The sequence below is a fragment of the Alnus glutinosa genome, chromosome 14, assembly GCF_958979055.1.
Source record: "Alnus glutinosa chromosome 14, dhAlnGlut1.1, whole genome shotgun sequence".
In the NCBI taxonomy this organism is placed as follows: Eukaryota; Viridiplantae; Streptophyta; class Magnoliopsida; order Fagales; family Betulaceae; genus Alnus; species Alnus glutinosa.
The window spans coordinates 24,907,645-24,932,390 of NC_084899.1; the positions used below are offsets into that span (position 1 = coordinate 24,907,645).

At 38.6% G+C, this 24,746-nt stretch overlaps 3 protein-coding genes, 1 long non-coding RNA gene and 1 pseudogene across 4 annotated transcripts; 1 reads left to right on the top strand and 4 right to left on the bottom strand.

Annotated features, from left to right (window-relative positions):
• Positions 1-436: 436 nt before the first annotated feature.
• On the bottom strand, positions 437-2,131 carry LOC133858155 (cytochrome P450 94A2-like). Its single transcript, XM_062293615.1, has one exon. The coding sequence runs from the start codon at positions 2,070-2,072 to the stop codon at positions 531-533; it is 1,542 nt and encodes a 513-aa protein (XP_062149599.1). The 5' UTR covers positions 2,073-2,131; the 3' UTR covers positions 437-530.
• A 3,051-nt stretch (positions 2,132-5,182) lies between these two features.
• LOC133856612 (uncharacterized) lies at positions 5,183-7,746 on the bottom strand. Its single transcript, XR_009898231.1, has 3 exons — positions 7,661-7,746; positions 6,418-6,464; positions 5,183-5,567 (listed from the first exon to the last, which is right to left on the bottom strand). It is a non-coding gene; the product is annotated as an uncharacterized LOC133856612 (long non-coding RNA).
• Positions 7,747-10,895: 3,149 nt separating this feature from the next.
• Positions 10,896-12,832, bottom strand: LOC133858087 (cytochrome P450 94A2-like). Its single transcript, XM_062293531.1, has one exon. The coding sequence runs from the start codon at positions 12,770-12,772 to the stop codon at positions 11,231-11,233; it is 1,542 nt and encodes a 513-aa protein (XP_062149515.1). The 5' UTR covers positions 12,773-12,832; the 3' UTR covers positions 10,896-11,230.
• Positions 12,833-17,649: 4,817 nt separating this feature from the next.
• On the top strand, positions 17,650-19,726 carry LOC133856862 (probable ADP-ribosylation factor GTPase-activating protein AGD6; annotated as a pseudogene).
• A 556-nt stretch (positions 19,727-20,282) lies between these two features.
• LOC133857887 (cytochrome P450 94A2-like) lies at positions 20,283-21,862 on the bottom strand. The gene has a single exon (XM_062293260.1). The coding sequence runs from the start codon at positions 21,831-21,833 to the stop codon at positions 20,289-20,291; it is 1,545 nt and encodes a 514-aa protein (XP_062149244.1). The 5' UTR covers positions 21,834-21,862; the 3' UTR covers positions 20,283-20,288.
• Between the last annotated feature and the right edge of the window lie 2,884 nt (positions 21,863-24,746).

Consider the following 24,746-nt stretch of genomic DNA (forward strand, 5'->3'; position numbering starts at 1 on the left):
ATAATATCTATATTTATAAAGGTTTTGATGTAATCAAGTGATTCCCTAAATTCTGGATTTAGAGATTTACAGCTAAAGGCAATGTAAGCTCGGATGAATGGATCTCTCGGGATTCGCAGCCGTATGACTCAGACGTACGGATTTCTCGAGATCTGTTATCTCTTTAGTGCAACTCTAATTGCACTTCTTAAAACGAAATATTTGAAATTTATATCCCTTAAATCTCGATCTCATATGGTGCAATGTGTTCAGGTCGGTTGGCCCATTTGGGAGGACCAACCGGCAGTTGAGCCAGATACCTGAGGAACCGATATTTTTCCTAACAGGCCAAAACATCTGATTAACTTGATCATAAAAATAAGTTCAAAATTAATACTTGTAATTTTTTTGGAATAATTAATCGTTTTATTGATATAATTACTATAAGTACGAAAAGTTCACATAAAATGCAATACTCGATCCAAATCCAAAGGTCAAACATAGTACTAGTATAATTAAAAGGTAAATACGACCTAGACACCTACCATTAATCATTTTTTCTCATCCCTCTCCACAATCCTCACCGGCAACCCGCCTTTCATTTTGGAAGTCATTTGCGGAACAAACTCCGGCTCCACACCTTCCTCAAACGCCGGCACCACCTTGAACCGCCTGAGAACCCCCGCGAGCACCCTCTTCATCTGCAAGAACGCCATCTCCTTCCCCAAGCAAATCCTCGGCCCCGCCTGGAACACCGGATACGTGTACGCGTCCCTCCCCACGAACCTCCAGTGACTATTATCCGCCTCGTCCTTCTCCAGCCACCGCTCGGGCTTGAACTCCGCCCAGTCAGAACCCCACAGCGTCTCCAATCTCCCCATCGCGTACGGTATGTACGTCACTCTCATCCCCTTCTTCACCACCGTCCCGTCTGGCAGAACGTCATCGTTCACGGCCTCCTTCGAGTCCGCCGCGACAGGCGGGTACAACCTCATGCTTTCACACAGAGAAGCGTGAGTGTACATCATGTCTTTGACTTCGTCAAAGACAGGCGCTTCGGATTTCTCTTTGATTTCCTTGAGAACACCGGATTCGACATGCGGATTCTTGGAGAGTAGCCACAGATACCATGTCAATGCCGAGGAGGTGGTGTCACGCCCAGCAAGTATAAAGCTTAATACTATGTCGGTCACGAATTTCTCATCCGAGTGGCCGGAGCTCAAGAACCGTGACAAAAGGTCGACGGAATCGAGCGAGGCCTTCTGTCTGAGCTCGTGCTTCTTTTCTCTTATTATTTTCCTGGAAAATTCTTGAACTTCTGAGACTGCGATTCTCAGACGCTTCTCGGACCCAATATTCAAAAGCTTCTTGATTTTCCAAACGAGTGGGATTAACGTCCTGAACCTCTCGCTGCTGATCGTGACGCTTTCATCAAAAGCTTGAGCGAACTTGGTTTGTGGAAGAGAAGGCAACAGGTTGGCGGGGTCGAATCCGAAAGCGATTTTGCATATATTATCGAAGGCAAACCTTTGAAGAATGTCCTGGAAGTCTAGGACAGTTCCGGTTGCGGCAGCTGAGGAGAGGATGGGGATGAGGCGGTCGGAGATCTCGGTGTCCACGACGGTCTCGACGAATTTGCGGAGAGACTTGGTGTTGAATTCGTGGCTAGCGACTTGTCTTTGGAATTTCCAGGATTCGCCGTCCACGTTGAAGATCCCGTGGCCGAGGAAGTCTTTGAAGGTTCCGTTGAAAAAGTCTCCCTTGACGTAGTTGTGGAAGTTGGTCTTGAGGATGTGCTGGACGACGGCTGGGTTGGCAGTTGACACCCGGCGCGAGCCGACGCCGCTATGGAGGACGTAGGTGGCCGAGGGTGAGACTTGGAGGATGTCTGAAAGCCATTGGAGACTTCGGTCTTTGTTAGCAAGCAGGGCCAGGAACGAACCGATTATAGGGTAGGATTTTGGGGGGCTGACGGTGGCGGAGGGCGGTGGAGATGATTGCTTTTTGGGTGTTGAAGCTCTGGTAAGGAAGAGGATGGAAAGTAAGGGAAGGAGGAGAAGGAAAAAAGTGGCTAGGAGTTGGAGGAACAGCATAGCTACTATTTGGTCTCAGATCTTCTTAACTTTTGTGTTCGGTCGGATGGGAAATGTTGGTCGGTAATTTGTTTGGTTAATGGATTGCGTGGGAGTGGGTTTTTATAATGTCTAATTAGCGGGCTCTTTTCTTTCTTTCTCTTTTTTTTTTTTTTTTTTTTTTTTTTTTATTGCGCTAATTGACCCTTATTTTTGGGCATATTTGTATACATGGCTATTTGGTTTCTGTATTTTACACTTGATTGCTTCTTTCCTCGCACGTCACACGGATTATCTCTGTCCTGGTTTGGGATCCTATTATTAGTTTTTTAGTTTTTGTAGCATTTATGGCTACGAACACGGTGAAGGGACTGAATTATAATTTACAATGTACTGATAAGGTTTTTTTTTTTTTTTTTTTACACAAACATATATATAACAAACACTATTCAAAATAAAAATGAAGTATTTTATACCTATGTCGCTGGGAAGGAATAGAGTTATCTTATTTTATTATTGTTCTTTTGTAAGGTTTTAAGCTTAGGCAATTTTATTTTTTTTTAGGGGAAATATTTTGAGAAAAATCACTTATTTTCATTAGTCAATGGAGGCAAAAAAATGATGTCAAATTATTTTTGAGTGCTTGGTTGACATGAAAATCATTTGAACACAACCATTAACCATTCGTGACAAAGCTAATGACTAATGAGGGATTGCAAAGAGAGGAGAAGGGGAATCAGGCAGTGCTGCATGGTGTTTGTTGGGGGTTCTGACGAGGCTGACATCGACTGGTAGATGTATAAGTAGAGTGTGATGGCACCGGCGAAGGAGGGCGACTATGAGGTGGGTGAAGTAAGAGATTATTTGCGAGAATGAACATTAATATTTGATATTTTTGGAGAAATGATTTATGTTTTTAGAAAACGTAAGCTATTTTCCTAAATTTTATACAAAGAGTTACATTGACCTGAAAAATAATTTGTTTTTTAAAATTTTTTGGATGAGACTTTTTATTTTTTATTGTATTATGACGTAAATATAAAAATAATTTTGAATTTTTGTAAGTGTTTTATGTTTTGAATTTGTTAAAAAATAAAAAACCGTCTTAAAAGGCATTATCAAACTATCCCTTTCCCTTTCATTTTACACGCTACATCAAGCTACATTAGTACATTCATTGTTGCTCAAATGATTTAATTGGTAAAATGAAAATATATATTTAAAGAATTATATAGATATTAGATCGAAACACTTGAACAAGGGGCAATAAATAAATAAATCAGCTTGTGGGGTTAGAATTGAAAAACGGCATTAAGGTTTTAACTTTTAACAATATATACGGCGGTTGGGCTTTTCTTTGGCCCGAAGTTTCTTGGATAGTTGGATGTGAATGTGTTTTAGACTGAGTCAATTAATACCTCGTGAGAAAATCCCAATCTTGTATTAATATGGAATCATCCATTTCTTTCTTTCTTCAGACTTTTATAAGAGTAATGCTACACGTAAAATTCTCTTACAAAATATCTCAGCATGGCTTTTTAAAGCCGAACAGGTTGACCCCAAAAAAACCAGAAATTGGTCAAACTTTTTTTTGTCAATTAAAATGAAAGTGCTTCTTTTTATGATAAATGTTTACAGCAATTGCAACAACAAAATTCTTGGATTACATTTATACTATTTTTCCCAATCTATCAAGCAATTAGATGGTCTTGGAATTGATCGACTTTCATCAACATTTTCACTTTGCCCCCTACCGTGCATGAGCATTTTCTATTAATGCTTCGTTTGTTTCAGCGTAAAATAATTTTAGTATTTTTCAATGTTTGGTGAGAGCAAAAATAATAGTCAACCATAAAATGATTTTCCGTATGACCAAAAATGCTTAGTAAATTTCTAAAAATAAAAGTGTAAATCATTTTCCCTAGACAGTAGATGCAATCGACCCTTTTTTAAACGACGTAGTCGACCTTCACACTCCAACAGTCGACCATCGAAGGAAACTGACAACTATTGCTAGATTCCGACAAGCCAGATTCCAACACTAGTCAGAATCTGAAAATTTCTGCCGGAATCAGGCAATGTCCGACCACCGTCTCCAGATTCTGGCGATATTGTGCCAGATTTCGGCCATACTGGCCAGGATCCGACCATTTCAGATGGAACGGATTTTGACAAGCACAAATTGCTGGCCATTTTAAAAATATTTTTTAAAAATAATCCCAATTCTAAAAGATATTATTATTGTTAGTCAATGTGTATATTTTAATTAAACATAATTTTTTAGTGGTTTTTTTTTTTATATATATATTATTTTACATTATTATTTTTATGTTGTGAATAAAAACTAATTTTTATAATTTAATATAATTGAATGAAAATATAAAAAATATTTATAATTTTCCCTACGCGCTAAACACCAAAAAATATTTTCGATGGAAAATATTTTCTTAAAAAATGACTTCTCAGAAAATATTTTACGACGGAAATCATTTTACGCCGAAACAAATGTAGCATTACTTGAACGAAAAAAAAAATAAAAAATTATATAGCCCACACGTGACTTAAAATGTCTATTATACCCCTACATCATATAAACAATATATATATATATAGTTTTTTTTAAAAAAAAAACACACACACACAATAGGAGGGAACTTATATCTGTATGGGCCTCTCCACGACCAAAGACCCACAACTTGGACGTGGGTCTCTGTTGAAGGATCGAGGCCCATGGCATGGCCTTTGGTCTCATGTTATGGGACGTCCCAATGGAAAAAGACACGTAGTCTGGTCGTGGGTCTCAACAGTCGTAAACCAACAATCATGAGTATCCAATTTTTATGGTGAGAAAATATTTTTTTAAAAAAATAAAATTAAATTAAAAATTAACCTAAGAGTATAATTATATTTACACACATTTGATATGGGGTATAATATACAATTTTAGTCGCGTGTGTTCAGGTGATGTATTTTCTATCTGATTGTGTTTAGGGGCCACACCATGGGAATCACAATCTTGTATGGAATCATATATGCACCCATTTTTTAATTATATGTAACAAGTTTTTATAACCAAAAGATGGGTTGACCCAAAATAAAAAGATAAAGTAAAATAAATAATCCACATAAAGGGTATTCATAGTGTTTCTTTTTGTCAAATAAATGAAGATTTAATCTAATAAAATAGAATAATTCCTAAAAAGTAAAATCCAAGGAGCCTTTTTTTTGGTCAAACAATATTATTGTGCCCATATCGTGGATTTTAATTATGTAAGCCAATTCGTCACCTCACACAAGGTGGTTGGAGCACTTTCCTGGTGACATGCACAATCCACGCACCTGGCCTTCGTCATCGGTGACTAATTGTAAATCTCAAAGAATGTACGTAATATGAAGCGTGCGTCAAGCAAACCCGGTGGCTTCTCTCCGCTCGCGGAAAGCCATCGCCAAACTCTCACGTAACGCCTTCAAACCGCTAAGATCTCATTCCGGCTGTTTAGATTTCTCTGTTCATAACTTGAAAACAAAATAAAATAAAAGGTGAGTAAGAAATGCTCAGTAAGGTAACTCTCAACCATAAAACGGTTAAGTTAAATTCATTTTCTTTCAAAACGAGTATTCAAAAACACACTTGGAATCAGAAATTTTCATAATATAAAATATAAATTCGGCATTTTTCGTAAAGTATAAAATTATTGGTTGGTAAATAAACTTATCATATTTAAGACCCATGTACACTATTATGCTATGTGTATTAGGGTTGTGCGGTCTACTACGACCTTAGGCAGGTAAACTGTGGCCACAAGCTTGCCCCACCAGCTAATTAATTAAAGTGCACTTAGCATGACATAGGGATGGATTCCGCTTTCTCTAAATCCTTCAGCAGTTGCGCTTCCATCCAAGCAACGGTACCAAGCTTAAACTCTGTAAATCTCTGTGAATATCTCTGGGGCCAAAATAATAATCTCCTCTACACACGTGCCTCATCTATAAAAATCTTTCTCCTCATAATTTATGTTTATTTCTTTTACTGTGCTTGGTATCTCTTGATGCAACGTATGAGAGGGTTTTTACTCTCATTTTCTCATTAATTTCAAAAAAACTGTAACTTCCCGTCTCGAGAATCAACTGAGCAATTTACTGTAATTAGAAAATCTTTTATAATTAAAGCTTCTCTTAAAATTGCTGATATCAAAAATAACATTTATATCAACAACTTTCATCTCAAAACTATTTTTAAAACAGTTCTTCATGCATCAATATAAATTTGAAACACAAAATGAGAACAATTATTCATAAATATGTTATAATCAATGGATAAAATAATGACAAAAAATAATTTTAGAAGGGGTAGAAGATCCCTTACCTCTCCGAATGCAACTAAGGCAATTTCCTTGACAGCGAGTTAGTCACCTAAGTACAGGTTCCAATAAATTAATATTAGATACTCATCACTAGTAAATATCCAGACACTACTACAGTTCATCTTGCTAGCCTATTGAGAATGGATTCCCGAGGTACATTCGACGACATTAATCGTATAATAATTAAATTATTAAATAGGAAATAACATATTTTTATTATTAGAAATAGGATTCAATAAAGATAAATATCATAAGAAATATTTTCTATTGTAGTTGTATACATTGATGAAGTTTCATGTTGTTAATAAAATAAGAAAAGAGGTTGCATACTTGCATGTGTTGTGAAGACCGACCTTATTATATATATACGTATAAATTACCGAAAATATTATAGGTTGTTAAAATAACTCCATAATATATATATATATATATATATATATATATATATATATATATATATATATATATATATATATATATATATATAGGATTTATCAACACCAGCCCCTTACACTTTGTATATAGATGTTAACATATATTAAAAGAAGGTATTAACACGTGCTAGTGACTGTAGATTTTTTATTTTATAAACTTAGGTGTCACAAATTATATATATACTCAAAATAAATTATTAAAGGCTCCGTAATTTTAAGCAATTTACAAAAAAGTTTGAAATACTTCAATTAAAATTGTTTTAGCTTATTTGCGAAACAGATTTAAGACAACTAAAAAAATAATAAAATAACAAATGGCTGTAGCAAAACCGTAAGGATAGGACATAATCCGGTAGGGTACAGTATAAGAAAAGAGGAAAAATTTTAAAGTCGCTGAAAATTAAGTGGGGAGACCACTGTCCGAAAGAAAGAAAGGAACAAGAAAAATTAGGACAATTCCTGCAATGAAACGGAAAAGAAAAAATATGGTACAAAATAATGTTTTTTCGTTTAAGGCTTGAAAGAACCCAAAAATCAATTGTTTTTATAAGGGCAACGAAAAAAAAAGGTACAAGGCATGCTGTGCATTGCTCAGAAAAGAGAATGGGAGGAAAAAGTAATATCCCAAGGCTATCATCTGCTACGGCTTTGGTGAAAAAGAAATAACAGCAAAACCTATTCCTAGTCTAGTACATGAAAAGAAGAGCAAGGAAGAAAATAAATATACAATCAATAATAAACAAGGACAACACATGGTTCATGACCCACAGCTGTAGCAAAAGGAAAAGGAAATAAGAGAACAGGAGTTTACCTCGTGCAGTCTACTGTGAGAGATAGAAGTGGGGGAAAACCATAAATTTTGTGAAAGAGGGAGAGAGGGACGGCTTCTAAAATTTTGTGAGATGAGAAGAGAGGCTCACGCATAATAGGTGTATTTATAAGTCTAGGGTTTTCTTACTTGGAACCACTAGGGTTTTTGGCAATTAAACTTTTACATGTAAGACAAAAATTAGGTATTAAATATTGCTATAAATTGTTACGTGTAAAAGAGGCTTTCAATATTAATATAATTTTTTTTTTTAAAATGTAAAAGAAGGTATTTAGTCAAATATAAAAGCGGGCATTTAATAAAACATAAAGTATTATATATAAAATATCGGGTTTTTATTATTTTGTTCAGTCGTCCATTCTCATAGATAATAAAAAACTATTTTACCTTCGAAAATGAGTCGGAGTTATTACACTCTACATGACTACATGCACTGTCTGTCTCTCTACGTCACTCTATAGCTTCTACCAATTAACGAATATATATATTATAATGACAAGGTATTACTTATATCCCCAAAGTATAAATGATTTTGTAATTGTAACTTCTCCTCCTGCAACCTCGTTAATTATCATGGCCAGGGCCGGCTAGCTATGATATACTTTTTAAAATGAAGCAAATATAGGACAAGCATGAAAATGCAGCAAATATACTAGTTTTTTTTTTTTTTTTTGATGAATTAAAACCTTCATCGATCAAACATTGCATACAACATCTCGATCTCTCTCGCAAAACACTGGATGCAAAGTCAATAAAAGGAACAAAACACTTCCTGCCTAACAGAACAGAGAACAAACCATTACAACAAACAAAGACAGAAAGTTACAATTTCCACAAACGAACAAGTTGAGCATTGATGCCTTGTCTTCTTGAAATTCCCTTTAATTAGCCATGATTCTGGATCTGACTTCCTACTTAATTTGTTTCACCATGCCTCTTCTGTTCTGGGAAGATTGCCATGCATGACGTCACAAGTCATTTCTCAACTTCCACAGACGATAAACCGATGCACCCAATTAATTAAGCAGAGTCTGCATAAATTCACTCACAAGCTCCTACCAGTGAGCTTCGCTACACTCCAGCTCTGCTCACCACTTCTTCCCATTCAACAGCAGGATTAACCACCTTGCAGTCAACCAAAACAGCCCTCCAAACACGCCTGCTAAAGCTGCAGTGAAAAAATAAATATTTTTTGGAAGGTCGGGCTATGATATAGTTCTTAAAATGCTGCAATTAAATATAGGACAAGCATGAAAAGTTGTTTGCTTTTTTCTTTTTGTGGGATCTGAAAAAATTGGTTGCTATCTTTAACTTAAAATAAGAAGGCTGAAAGATTGTTTGCTATTTTTTTGATTTTTTTTGTGCTTGCAATATGCTGGAAGAGTGCTTCAATCGATGCGATGGACAGGGCATCTGGATTAGAGTTATTACCAGTGATTATGAGAAGAAGAATGAAGCATTTGACGTTTGCTTTGGGATTATCTTGGATTGTAAACTCTTTTGGTTGTTTGTGCCTTTTTGAGGATGATGACAAAAGAACAAAATATTTACCTTTAATTTTGTGTTTTGAAAGATGTGTAATACTTGAAAGTTGATGCTCAAGTAATGGAGTTAATTTATTGTCTAATGGGAGTTGATTTTTTTAGTATCCTACATTTTGCATAAAAATGTAAAGAAAATATGCACATTGTAATACGCCTCTTAAATCAGTGGATACCTTTGTCCACTAATTTGAAGTTGCATAACAGTGTATGCAGTGAGCATTTAACTAGTAAACTAACAGTGAACAAAAAAAAAAAATACACCAACCCATAAGCTTGAAGTAAGACAACATTCCATAATAAAGATCAAACTATCATCGTTACCAAAAAAATTTCAAATTTTTAGCTCCACAAAAAAATCTTCTCCCACCAAAAAAATTTTGTGCCTAATTAGAATGATTTGCACATAAACAGATTTATCCTTCAAAGTTTATTTTGCAACTAACACTCTTTAGCAAAATATAGCCACTATGAGCCCTGCAAAAAAGCTCTTTCAATGGTCAATATATGAAGCCATGCAAGCATCAAATAGTAATTATTTACAAAAAACTAAATGGCAAATTATATTACATTAAATATGACTAAAATTGTAACATGCGGCAAACATTTTGGACCCACAATATGCAGCCAAAACTCATTTCCAACCTTATGAAATTTCAGAATTACCCCTTGTCACTAAGGATGCCCAATCAACCAGGCTTTTACCATCAAGAAAACTATAGTTGTTATTCCATAATTTATTTATTATTTTTTTAAAAAAAAAAAAAAAAAAAAAAGCTCTAGATGACTATAAGTGACATGGAAAATTCCTTAGAAATACATGAAATACTTGACTTTAATTATCTAAAAAAAAAAAAAGACCTGATTAGTGTGAGTCGTGTGTGTGTGAGTGATGGTTTGGCAATAATCATCGAGCTTCAATCTCGCCTTGTATTAGAATATACAATGATTTATGATGTGTGTATTTTTGTTTTTTTTCCTGATCTTTTCTCTTTCTCCTTTCGGGGTAAAGGAGAAGCCTCAAGGCACAAGCTTCAGTTGAAGAGCAGCTAGAGCCAGCCGCGTTTTATAACATTGTTTACGTGTCACTTACCCAAGCAGAAACAGAGCATCATAAACAACAGCAACGGAAAAGGAATCCCCACGTTTAGCGATTCCTACCCAGGAATTAAAAGCAAATTAAAATTATATAAATAGAAGAAAAAACCCATTTTTTAACTTTCAAAAATATATATAGCACAACATCACATATATAGGCAATGCAATTTTTCGGTAAGTGACGTGTTATTTCACGATTCGTCTGATTTCTTCTTTTCTTGGAATCTACAAAATGAGAACTACATCGGGAGATATCAACAATCCCACTTCGATATCTAAGCTTGTAGACAATTTAAGAGAGAATGTTCTAAGTAATTTTGAGAAAACAAAATGCGTATAATACCTGGGTAACATCTATATTTATAGAGATTTTGGATTAGTCAAGTGGTTCCCTAAATCCTGGATTTAGGGATTTACAGTTGAAGACAATGTGAGCTCGGATGCACGGATCTTTCGAGATTCGCAGCTGTATAACATGGGTGTACGAATTTCTCTGAATTCGTTATCTCTTTGGTGCGACTTCGATTACACTTCTTACAACGAAATATATGAGATTTATATCCCTTAAATCTCGAGTGGTTTCGAGATATCCGCAATCTCGAATGGTGCAATGTGTTCGGGTTGGTTGGTCCGTTTGGAAGGACCAACGGAGCTCAAATGGTTCAGTTGAGCCAGATACCTAAGGAACCAATATTTTCTCTAACAGGCCGGAACATCTAATTAACTTGATCATAAAAATAAGTTCAAAATTAATACTTGTAATTTTTTTTTGGAATAATTAATGGTTTTATTGATATAGTTACTATAAGTTACGAAAAGTTCACATAAAATGCAATACACAATCCAAATCCAAAGGTCAAACCTAGTACTAGTATAATTAAAAGATAAATACGAGCTAGACACCTACCATTAATCATTTTTTCTCATCCCTCTCCACAATCCTCACCGGCAACCCACCTTTCATTTTGGAAGTGATTTGCGGAACAAACTCCGGCTCCACACCTTCCTCCAACGCCGGCACCACCTTGAACCGCCTGAGAACCCCCGCGAGCACCCTCTTCATCTGCAAGAACGCCATCTCCTTCCCCAAGCAAATCCTCGGCCCCGCCTGGAACACCGGATACGTGTACGCGTCCCTCCCCACGAACCTCCAGTGACTATTATCCGCCTCGTCCTTCTCCAGCCACCGCTCGGGCTTGAACTCCGCCCAGTCAGAACCCCACAGCGTCTCCAATCTCCCCATCGCGTACGGTATGTACGTCACTCTCATCCCCTTCTTCACCACCGTCCCGTCTGGCAGAACGTCATCGTTCACGGCCTCCTTCGAGTCCGCCGCGACAGGCGGGTACAACCTCATGCTTTCACACAGAGAAGCGTGAGTGTACATCATGTCTTTGACTTCGTCAAAGACAGGCGCTTCGGATTTCTCTTTGATTTCCTTGAGAACCTCGGATTCGACATGCGGATTCTTGGAGAGTAGCCACAGATACCATGTCAATGCCGAGGAGGTAGTGTCACGCCCAGCAAGTATAAAGCTTAATACTATGTCGGTCACGAATTTCTCATCCGAGTGGCCGGAGCTCAAGAACCGTGACAAAAGGTCGACGGAATCGAGCGAGGCCTTCTGTCTGAGCTCGTGCTTCTTTTCTCTTATTATTTTCCTGGAAAATTCTTGAACTTCTGAGACTGCGATTCTCAGACGCTTCTCGGACCCAATATTCAAAAGCTTCTTGATTTTCCAAACGAGTGGGATTAACGCCCTGAACCTCTCGCTGCTGATCGTGACGCTTTCATCAAAAGCTTGAGCGAACTTGGTTTGTGGAAGAGAAGGCAACAGGTTGGCGGGGTCGAATCCGAAAGCGATTTTGCATATATTATCGAAGGCAAACCTTTGAAGAATGTCCTGGAAGTCTAGGACAGTTCCGGTTGCGGCAGCTGACGAGAGGATGGGGATGAGGCGGTCGGAGATCTCGGTGTCCACGACGGTCTCGACGAATTTGCGGAGAGACTTGGTGTTGAATTCGTGGCTAGCGACTTGTCTTTGGAATTTCCAGGATTCGCCGTCCACGTTGAAGATCCCGTGGCCGAGGAAGTCTTTGAGGGTTCCGTTGAATAAGTCTCCCTTGCCGTAGTTGTGGAAGTTGGTCTTGAGGATGTGCTGGACGACGGCTGGGTTGGCAGTTAATACCTGGCGCGTGCCGACGCTGCGATGGAGGACGTAGGTGGCCGAGGGTGAGACTTGGAGGATGTCTGAAAGCCATTGGAGACGTCGGTCTTGGTTAGCAAGTACGGCCAGAAACGAACCGATTATAGGGTAGGATCTTGGGGGGCTGACGGTGGCGGAGGGTGGTGGAGATGATTGCTTTTTGGGTGTTGAAGCTCTGGTAAGGAAGAGGATGGAAAGTAAGGGAAGGAGGAGAAGGAAAAAAGTGGCTAGGAGTTCGAGGAACAGCATAGCTAGTATTTGGTCTCAGATCTTTTTGACTTCTGGGTTCTGTCGGTTGGTTAATGGATTGCGTGGGAGTGGTTTTTATAATTGTCTCTTATTTTTGGGCATAATTGTATACATGCCTATTTTACACTTGACTACTTCTTTCTTTGCACGTCACCCGGTACGTCACACGGATTATCTTTGTTCTGGATGCTGAGAAAACATCAGAAGATATATATATCTATCTTGGAATTTTTTAATAATTTTGATATAATTTCAAAGGGAACATATATATTTTTATCAAACTAAATAATAGAAATAACCATTACATTTTATCTTTTCTAATTTTTAGTAATAATTATTTATTTTTATGAAGAAATAACCATTTTGAGTTTATGGCTAAAAACATGGAGTAAAGAATTCATTTTGAAGGGATTGAATTATAATATAATGATAACATAAATTATTTTTTTTCTCTTTATAAACTATGTTCCTCTTAACAGGAATATATAAAAAGGAAAAGCTGATATTTTTTCTCCAAAGGAAAAACCGAAGAAGGAAAAGCTTTGAGTTTGCTTGGTTTTCACTCTTTGGGGGGAGGGGTTGGGGGTTCACGCCTTCCCTTTCGGATGCTGGTGTCTCCCCTTAGCCTTTATGGCTAAAGTGGTTTTTTTGTTCCTCCTCAGCTTATTTTCAAGGGTGGATGGCCCATTTTCTCCAAGCTTTAGGGCTGTTGGAGCTTTGTTTCTTCACGGTTGTTTTGAATTGATGGAGGTTGTTTTTTGGTTCTTTGGTTCTTTGTTTTTCTGTTGTTTCTTGTTGCAAGCAGACTTTTTTAGGTGCTGGGGCTTTCCGGTGAGCTCCGTGGTGAGGAAAGAGGGCGTGGGTTGTGTGTTTTTGGAAGGTTTGTTTGGATCGAAATTTTAGGATCTAGATCTACGCTTCTCTCTCCATTATTGCACAACATCGACCTCACCTTTGGGTTCCCTAGTGTCCTCTGAGTCCTCCGACGTTTGGCGTGTTCTCCAATGCCCCCTCCACATCGGCGTGTGGCATTCACGCACCAGAGACCTTCCTGGCACGTGATGACCACGTGCCACTCTCCCGGCTTCCCTTACCACGTCAGACGGCGGTTCTGGGAAGATCGCTACCTCCCTTCACTGAGCCTCTGTTTGGGTTGTATTGTTTTTGGTTTTCTTAGTTGCAGTTTTTTCGGCCATCTTCGTTTGTGGGGGTGTTGTTTGTTGGATGCTGTGTTCTTAAGTTTGATCTGCAAGCTACCTGTTAGATGCTTGGATTTTATTGGAGTTTTTCGCTTTATAGCGTAGATCAGCCATCTTTTTAGTAGTGGTGCTTATTTGGTTAGGGTGGCTTCTAATGTATGGTCTTGTAATCTTTTGGTGTTTTTTAGGTAGTTTGCTCCTAAATCAGAACTTAATTCTGATTTTCTATTTAGGGAGTCTCGGTATTCCTTAACAATGTAATTGGACCTTTGGGTCTTTGGTTTGTTTAAATGAAAGCCGTACTCTTTTTTCAAAAAAAAAAAAAAAGGAATATATATATATATATATATAAATTTACCTTGTTGCAGTAGAAAATTCCCTGCTTGCCCACCCTCAACAGATGATCGGGGGCAATCAACACCCACTCATCAAACATTAGGCCAGGGCAAACGAGTCAAGCAGCTCTGGAACATCTGAAATTTTTTATGCTAACAGATCCAACATTTTTAGACTTTTAGGTTTAGGTTAAATGAAAAGGGGGAAGAATACGATGATAAGAGATTTTTTTTATTAAACACACCGTTTCAATAACTTATGTTTGTTTGACTGGTGGACCACTTGCTGACATTAAGGGCTTAACACTTGTTTATCTTAACGCGTCAGTGGGCTTAGAAAAAGAAATGCGTCAGTGGGCCCATTTTCCTGAGCCATCAATCCAAAGAATCTACTAAAAGAAAAACACATCAGCTTGCATCAACGCATTAGTCCAAACTACCCCCCTCCCTCAAGTTTTTTTTCCTGGGCCGTCAATCCAAACCACTTAGCTCTTACCCTAAAAACCCAAAAAAAAAAAAAAAAAAAAACCACTTATTGTAGTTATAATAGTTTTTGTTACATATTTTAATTATATATAAATTTATAATTGTAGTTAGTGTGGAGAATGATAATGATTTCATTGAACTCTAATTAAATTTTAAATGAGCTCATGTCGAGGTAAATTTAAAATATTTGTTAGTAGATCATTACTTAAAAAAAAAAAAAAAAAAAAAAAAAAAAAAAAAAAAATCCAATTATCATTTTAATGATAGAGACTAGGGATGTAATCGAGCCGAGTCGAGTTTGAAAATTTTAAGACTGACTCGTTTATTAGTCTAGCTCAAATTCGAGTCGAGTTGTAAATTGCATGTTCAAGCTTAGCTCATTTAAAACTCGGGCGAGCTCGAGCTCAAGCTTGATCGAGTTCATTGAAAATAACATTCGAGCCGAGCCGGGTTACTCGACAAGCTCGGTTCAACTAGAGCTCGATGTAGACTATTAAATTTTTCAATAAGTGATCAAAGCAGAATTCAAGCCCAAATTTATGAACAACCTCTATACATTTATTAATAACATAAATATATAATATGTAACTATATAAGGGATGTTACAAAATATAACACATAACTATAGTTTATAAATAACAAATTAACAATATGTTATTATATATAACTAGAGAGTATAAACTATGGTATATGTATAATGTGAACAAATAGTAAGTCTAATATATTCTATATAATTAAGTAACTATAATATAAGTATAATATATAACTATTGTTAACCGTGTGTGATGTGATATATATGTGTGTGTGTGTATTTGCGCACTAACTATTTAATATTTGTTATATACTAACTATTAATAACTTATTATGTTAATTTAACATACTAAATATTATTATCAAAGTATTATAATTAATATGTAATACTATATATATTATACTATATTTACTATTTACTAATATATATGTAAGATATGAACGAGCTAACGAGTTGAATTAACGAGTCGGGCGAGCGATCCAGTCGAGCTTTAAACGAGCTGCTGAGCTGAGCTGAGCACAAATTGCTGGCCATTTTAAAAATATTTTTTTAAAATAATCCCAATTCTAAAAAATATAGTTATTGTTAGTCAATGTGTATAATTTAATTAAACATAATTTTTTAGTTTTTTTTTTTATATTATTTTACATTATTGTTGTGAATAAAAATTAATTTTTATAATTTAATATAATTGAATGAAAATATAAAATATATTTATAATTTTCCGTACGCGCTAAACACCAAAAAATATTTTCTTGAAAAATGACTTCCTAGAAAATATTTTACGACGGAAATCATTTTACGCCGAAACAAATGTAGCATAACTTGAACGAAAAAAAAAAAATTACATTGCCCACACGTGACTTAAAATAGTTCTTTTTTTAAAAAAAAAAATTAAAAATTAACCTAAGAGTATAATTATATTTACACACATTTGATATGAGGTATAATATACAATTTTAGTCACGTGTGTTCAGGTGATGTATTTTCTATTTGATTGTGTTTAGTGTTAAAGTGTCTCACATTGCTAAGAGATCTTAGTCTTGTAGACTTTATAAGCCATGGACACCCCTCCTCTCTCAAGGCGTCTTTTGAGAGTGAGTAAGGCCCATGGTCTTTTACATGGTATCAGAGCAGGTTCCTTTGATAATGATGGGTTTTTCCCTTCCATTGTTGAACACGTGTTTGGCCAAAGATGTCACACGTGAGAGAGCGTGTTAAAGTGTCCCACATTGCTAAGAGATCCTTGTTTTGTAGACTTTATAAGCCATGGACACCCCTCCTCTTTCAAAGTGTCTTTTGAGAGTGAGTAAGGTCCATGAACTTTTACACAAAAGGGAGAAAATGCCCTATATTTCAAAATTCTATTTATGTTCGTAGCAGTAAAGGAGGACCATCTTTCATTAATATTTTATTTTGTTATATTTAACTGTCGACATGATGTTACATAATAAATAAAATAAAATTTTAACAATCTTTCATTGGGATGGTTAAAATACTATGTTATGGTCTGTTTAGGTGTTAAATCCGAATATTATTCGAATTTATTGTGTGAATTACGAAATTTGACTTTGTGAGATAAAATTTTAAAAAATTTTAAAAAATTAAATTAAATATAATTTATTTTTGAAAAAAATAAAATATCATTCAGAATAATATTTGAAACAAACAAACCTAAGGATTAGGCTTTTATGCGGTAGTGCTAAAACTACAGCGTTTTGTGCTTACAACTACCTAATAACTTAAAAAATGACAAGCTGGACAGCACCATTTACTAACTTCACTAACAGTACCATTTTCTTTGTTCTTCTTTTTTGTTTTGTTTTTGTTTTTTTTTTTTTTTTTTTGTGATTCCAATATATAAAGGAGACCAAAACGGTCAAATGTCCAGGGTTACAAAGATTCCCTAATAAACCAAGTCAAAGGCACAAGAGTAAAGTTTCTTCTACCCAAGCAAAGTCAGACTCAGACCATTACAAATCACAGCTACTATAAATTCTATCCAGACAACAGAATGATGCCCCTACATATACATGAACCTCTATTGGATCTAGGAGAAGACACGAATTCTGAGCTATAAAATAGCTTTTACAAATCAGGATAGATCTTAAAAAAAAAAAAAAAAAAAAAAAAACGACAATAGAAGCAAACAAAGACAACGATCCATCCGAGACGGAAAAGTCGGATTCCCTTTAAATCGCCCGCAGAATTTGTGCTTTGAGTGACAAACACCATAGCCATACACTCCCCCATTTCCGGATGGAGAAAAAACCGTGTGTGCACATCATTTAAAACCGTGAACTGCCCTTGCAATAACGCATCTTCATGCTAAAATTACGAGAACCGCCTAAGAACTTGCAATCATATCCGTCGGTGCCATGGGTCATCGGCACAGCAGCAAAAACCTTCACTGCATCCTCTACATACCATCGCAACGAGAATCTTCATGCTGTCATCACCCTGTCGAACAGAGGCCCTGAGAATTGTAACACCCAGATCCACGGAGTCCTGCTCGAGTCGTGCGAACACAAACACCATCATCTGAGCAAGAACCAACTTGGCACAAATCTGATTAGTACCATTCAACCCACCTAGATATGTAGTAGGTCCTCACAATATACACCAAGCAATCCCCGCGGATCAACACGCTCGGAGATCAAACTGCAGAGGGGAAAGCACAAAGCCAATTAAGAAGCCAAAAAGCAGATTGAATGCGCTCCCTGGAGGATGTTTCAGTGCCCAAACAACCCACAACACTGAGATGAATCACATTACACAAACACTGGAACAAAAAACGATTTCACCCAGGACTGTGAAAACATTCATCCCAGAACAAAAAACGAAACTACAAAGACAGAAAACTACATCTTAATCCCATAACAGGATGAGACAAAACTACTTTCTCCTCAAGGGGACAAAAGCACTCTAAGAGCACTCCCAATTGATTATCTATTTGCAACTTTAAGTTAGAATAGATAACAAAAGTGTTAAAAAGAGATTCCATCAGCTTATGTATTCCAACTCTATAATAGATTTTCTTTAATTCCATAAATAGTGGAACTCTACATGTAGAGTTATACTATTTACTTATCTATTTTTTTTATTATTTATCTCCACTTTTTAGCTTTGTTTTTTTCCTTTTTCCCTCCACCACTCCATGTTCTTTTTTCTTTTTTTCTTTTTTTTCTTCCTTTATAGTGGAGATTTAAGAGAAAGTGTGTAAAGTAGTGGAGTTATAAAGCGGGACCCACGTGAAAAAAAAATACTATAATGAAATAAATAAATTAAAAATAATAAAAAAATAATATAGAGTTAAAAATAGATAATCGGATGTATAGTGCATTTAAAATTCATTAGCTAAACTAGATAAAATAGATTTTGATTAGCTATTCTACATTGAAAAATACATAAATCATTGGGAATGCTCTAAGAGAGAAAAACCCTACCAAAAACTAAAAACAACAACATAAATCACCATGGGAGGACGTTAAAGGTTCCCCCGGCGGGGGAGGCGCGCCAGTGAGGGTGAAGTCAACGGAGGAGTCGGAGGATATTTACATGCGGTCACAGTTGGAGGTCTTGGCAGCCAACAAGGAGAGCTTCTTTACAAGGAAGATGGTCGAGAACGAGCCCCGCCCCGATGGGCTTCCGCCCTCACAAGGCTGCAAGTACGTCGGCTTTGGATCCTCTTCTGGGCCTCCACCGAGGAACGATTTGCAAGGCGATATGTTTTCCGTTGTTTCTCAGGGGCTCGGTAAGCTATCTTTGGCTGCTGCGTCTGCAGCTCATTCCGCGGCGAATGTTGTCCAAGCTGGCACAAAAGACATCACTTCTAAGGTGAAGGAAGGTGGTTACGATCGCAAGGTAAATGAGAATGTCAATGTTGTCACTGCAAAGACATCAGAGATTGGGCAGAGAATATGGGGGATCATGAAGGGGGTTATGGCAATCGCTTCACAGAAAGTTGAAGAGTACACTAAAGAAGGCATTAACTGGAAGACTGATGGCTGGCAACGGAATGATAGTGAGAAATGGATTTTATCAAGAGTTTAAACAGGAGAACCAAGGATGGAATTCTTCTTCTGGAGTAGCACAGTCGACATCAAAGACAATAGGAAGGAATGATCGACAAAGGGAGCTGCACCCCATAAAAGTGACGGTTGGGCTGGCTGGGATGATGCCAAAGATGATGGATATGAAAACTTCTACCAGAGTGCCTCAGATAAAAAAGCTGTTGGTCACAATGGGAAATCAGATTCAACGTGGACCGGTGGAGGCTTTCTCTAAGGTGAATCATTTCATGATTCTACTGAAATCCTGGTTTACACATAAAACGGTGGACAAAAATTATAGTAGCATTAAAGCTTTGGCGATTTTTGAGAAAGATGAATATGAAAATTAGAATGCATGCAGCTGACAAGAAAGTTGTTGGTTGCTATTGGATCAGATTCCATGTGGATGGTTGTTGCCTTTTCAAGGTTAGCATATTTTCAGCTGTCAAGTCCTTTTTTAAGTCGTTGCTGCTGACTGCTGTTAGTGAAGTTAGTAAACGGTACTGTCCGGCGGTGGTTTTAAATACAAAACGCTGTAGTTTTAAACTACAGCTTCTATGCGGTAGTGTAAGCCTAATCCCCCAAGTAGAAGTAGGGCATCATAAGCAACAGCAACAGAAAAGGAATCCCCAAGTTTAGCAAAGGTCATTCAATTTCTACCCAGGAATTAAAAGCAAAATAATTTCAAGAAATATATATATATATAGCAAAACATCACACATAGGTGGAAACATCTAGTTAACTTGATCATAAAAACAAGTTAACTTGATCATTAAATCAAGTTAAAAATTAGTACTCAATTTTTTGGAATATGATTACTATAAGTTACAGAAAGTTCACATAAAATGGAATATACAATCCAAATTCAAAGGTCAAACCTAGTACTAGTATAATTAAAACACCTACCATTAATCATTCATTCTCATCCCTCTCCACAATCCTCACCGGCAACCCACCTTTCATTTTGGAAGTGAATTGCGGAACAAACTCCGGCTCCACACCTTCCTCCAACGCCGGCACCACCTTGAACCGCCTGAGAACCCCCGCGAGCACCCTCTTCATCTGCAAGAACGCCATCTCCTTCCCCAAGCAAATCCTCGGCCCCGCCTGGAACACCGGATACGTGAACGCGTCCCTCCCCACGAACCTCCAGCGAGTACTGTTCTCCGCCTCGTCCTTCTCCAGCCACCGCTCAGGCTTGAACTCCGCCCAGTCAGACCCCCACAGCGTCTCCAATCTCCCCATCGCGTACGGTATGTACGTCACTCTCATCCCCTTCTTCACCACCGTCCCGTCTGGCAGAACGTCATCGTTCACGGCCTCCTTCGTGTCCGTCGCGACAGGCGGGTACAACCGCATGCTTTCACACAGAGAAGCGTGAGTGTACATCATGTCTTTGACTTCGTCAAAGACAGGCGCTTCGGATTTCTCTTTGATTTCCATGAGAACCTCGGATTCGACAAGCGGATTCTTGGAGAGTAGCCAAAGATACCATGTCAATGCCGAGGAGGTAGTGTCACGCCCAGCAAGAATAAAGCTTATTACTATGTCGGTCACGAATTTCTCATTCGAGTGGCCGGAGCTCAAGAACCGTGACAAAAGGTCGACGGAATCGAGCGAGGCCTTCTCTCTGAGCTCGTGCTTCTTTTCTCTTATTATTTTCCTGGAAAATTCTTTAACTTCTGAGACTGCGATTCTCAGACGCTTCTCGGACCCAATATTCAAAAGCTTCTTAATTTTCCAAACGAGTGGGATTAACGCCCTCAACCTCTCGCTGCTGATCGTGACGCTTTCATCAAAAGCTTGAGCGAACTTGGTTTGTGGAAGAGAAGGCAACAGGTAGGAGGGGTCGAATCCGAAAGCGATTTTGCATATATTATCGAAGGCAAACCTTTGAAGAATGTCCTGGAAGTCTAGGACAGTTCCGGTTGCGGCAGCTGAGGAGAGGATGGGGATGAGGCGGTCGGAGATCTCGGTGTCCACGACGGTCTCGACAAATTTGCGGAGAGACTTGGTGTTGAATTCATGGCTGGCGACTTGTCTTTGGAATTTCCAGGATTCGCCGTCCACGTTGAAGATCCCGTGGCCGAGGAAGTCTTTGAGGGTTCCGTTGATAAAGTCTCCCTTGCCGTAGTTGTGGAAGTTGGTCTTGAGGATGTGCTGGACGACGGCTGGGTTGGCGGTTAACACCTGGCGCGTGCCGACGCTGCGGTGGAGGACGTAGGTGGCGGAGGGTGAGACTTGGAGGATGTCTGAAATCCATTGGAGACGGCGGTCTTGGTTAGCAATCACGGCCAGGAACGAACCAATTATAGGGTAGGATCTTGGGGGGCTGACGGTGGCGGAGGGTGGTGGAGATGATTGCTTTTTGGGTGTTGAAGCTCTGGTAAGGAAGAGGATGGAAAGTAAGGGAAGGAGGACTAGGAAAAAAGTGGCTAGGAGTTCGATGAACAGCATAGCTACTATTTGGTTTCAGATCTTTTTGACTTTTGGGTTCTGTCTGATGGTTAATGGATTGCGTGGGAGTGGTTTTTATAATTGACCACCGTCCGGAGCAGACGTGAGCAGTGTTACCGGAGCCCATACGGTACAAGAGCAGTAAGGCCTCGTAGGCTTTATTGCAAAAGTCACGTGATTTTTTTAAGCTTTTGAGGGCAACTGCGAGACCTTACTACTTTTGTACCGTGTGGGACCAGTAGCACTACTCACGTCTTCTCTGAACGTTGGCAAACAAACCCCTTATTTTTGGGCATAAGAGCATTCACACCAGCTTGTCTATTTCTCAATCTAAAATAGCTAATCAAAACTCATTAGCACTTTATCTAGTTTAGCTAATGAGTTTTAAAAACACCATATATCCGATTATTTATTCTTATCCCTATATTCTTTCTGTATTATTTTTTATTGCTTTTTTATTGACAAGTTCGCGCCATTCAATTTCACCAACCGTTCCAGAAAAACGCTGAAATTTTCAGAAAACTCCTCATTCGGCCAATCCAAAAAACTCACCCACCAAAAATTTCCAACATTCAGCCCCACGCTGAAGATCTCGCTCCCGAGCAAAAGCAATACAAGTGGATCCAATTCGGGAACCCAACCTCAACCTTCCCTGTCCGTTCCGGAAAACCCAAGTGTAGAAGTGAAAAGGCACTACAGAGGCGTGCGACAACGGCCGTGGGGCAAGTACGCGGCGGAGATCCGAGATCCCAATCGTTGCGACTCACGAGTGTGGCCGGGGACCTTCGACACGGCTATAGAAGCCGCCAAGGCCTATGACCGAGCCGCGTTCAAGCTCTGCGGCGTGAGATCAACACAGAGAGGGGGAGGGGGGGGGGGGACAATCGTGGCTCAGATGGGTCCACCGAAGACGACGGCGAAGGCTGGGCGCACAATCTCACATGAGGCATTTGACGATTTGGTGAAGGAAAACATGGAAGATCTCGGGATGGACCCCGCCGAGGGTCTCCAGGACGCCATCCAAACCCTAACTCTCCAGGGCGTCGATCTCTCCGCTCCAATCTCTCAAAATCCCCATTTTCACGCTTCCCTCCATTTGGCCGATCCGGCAGAAAAAGCTTCAACAAAGATTATGAAAAGGTAGAGGCCGGCGTCGGTAGGGAAAGGAAAAGGGAAAAAAAGAAGAAGGAGAAGAGTATGAGAGAGAAGCGGAGAAACAAGAGAAAGAGGCAGAAAGGTGAAACGAAAGTGAAAGAAATAATAAAATAAGCAATAGATGTGTGTACAGTGCAACGCCTCATCTGGCGTTGCACTGTACATGAATCTATGCCAACGCTACTTTGCATTTCGTTTACATAAACCGATGGAAGAGGATTTTACGAATTCTGCTATCTATTTTAACTAAAAACGGGTTTTACATAACCTGGTGGGACTGCTCTAATTGTATGAGTAATGCTACAGCGTCTTCCCAGGTTCTCCTGGGGTACGTGGATTGAATTTTTTATTCTTAAAAATCTGCATTAAAAAAAGGCGTTAAAACTAGCAAAAACAAAAACTAATCCTAATAGCGTCTTTCAAAAGACGCCATTTCCCCAAAAAAAAAAATTCAAATGAAGTCTCCTTACTCCCAAAATTTTCAGCTCCTCCTTCCCCTCTCTCCTTCTTCCCATCAGTGCAGCTTCTCCCTCCCCCTGTGAACGTCGCCACTTCTGTAATGTATTTTCTTGTTTGTAGGGTATTTTCTATAATAAAAATGGAAATGGTTATGAAATTTAGATGTATAATGATGATTGAATATAAAAGATGGATGATGAACAAGGTATGACAATTCGAGAAGCCCAAGAACTCCAATGGCTAATTCGAGAACAGCTAAACTCTAAGAGACACTTCACTGCATAACTCTTTCATATTTCTTTCCCATGCAAATACAATATTTTCTGATACCTAATATAGAGTCAACTAACTATGGGCCTTACTATTATTATTCAGCCCAACTAACTTTTCAATTATAAACCCAAGCCCAAAAGGCCCAAACCTAATATCTCTGCTCAGCTTCATCCACACCAGCCACGTGATCTACACCTCACTCACTGCTTGCCAATGACTTTTCATTTCCAACACCCACCAAATTTCACCGCTGACACACGCCACCTAACACTGCTCTTTTAGAGCAGTCCCAGCAGATGCGCTATTTTCTTCATTTGGCTAGAATAGCGTGAGAAATGAGAAAAACTCACCTCCATCAGCTTATCTTCACCAACGCCAGTTTAGATTTTCGGAGGATTTGTGAACAGTGTCACGCCACATGAGGCGTGACACTGTTCACAGATGTATTGATATTTTATTATTTTTTCGTCCTTTTTCTCACTCTCTCGAAGTTTCTTTCTTGTTCTTCTACATTTTCTCCTCCACCGTCTTCCCCCTTTGGGCGATTGCTTGGCTATAGATCACCTCAATATCTCTGCCAACAAGTTCTCCAGCGACGTCTCCGACGCCCTTTCCTCGTGCAACCACCTCGCCTTCTTCAGAATTTCTCCACGTTTGCTTGGCGTCTTCTCTGGCGCCGGATCGTCGGATCTTGGGGAATTATCTACCGATGCTTGAGATTGAGAGAAATGGGGTACCGGCTTGAAAATCAAAATGCGAACACGAGTTTCACATTATCTTGCCACTCGTTTCCATTAGGAAGAAGGAAGGCCAAGCACTGCCATTAAGATGAATGAGCAGGAACGAAACTTCCATTCCACTGCACTGAACCTTCAACCAAGCTGGAGGGATCAATCACCTGATTCACCTAGCTGGGCGTTGATTCTTGCTTAGTCCTATTCTGATTTTGGGCTGGAGCTTGAGGGAGAATTTGTAGGAGAATGGGATTTTTTCTAGTGAAAAATTCATGGCCATGGGTCATGTGGG

What these genes read in the sequence shown, in the direction of transcription:
- LOC133858155 (XM_062293615.1), bottom strand. Translation starts at nt 2,072, where the DNA reads ATGCTGTTCCTCCAACTCCTAGCCACTTTTTTCCTTCTCCTCCTTCCC.
- LOC133858087 (XM_062293531.1), bottom strand. Translation starts at nt 12,772, where the DNA reads ATGCTGTTCCTCGAACTCCTAGCCACTTTTTTCCTTCTCCTCCTTCCC.
- LOC133857887 (XM_062293260.1), bottom strand. Translation starts at nt 21,833, where the DNA reads ATGCTGTTCATCGAACTCCTAGCCACTTTTTTCCTAGTCCTCCTTCCC.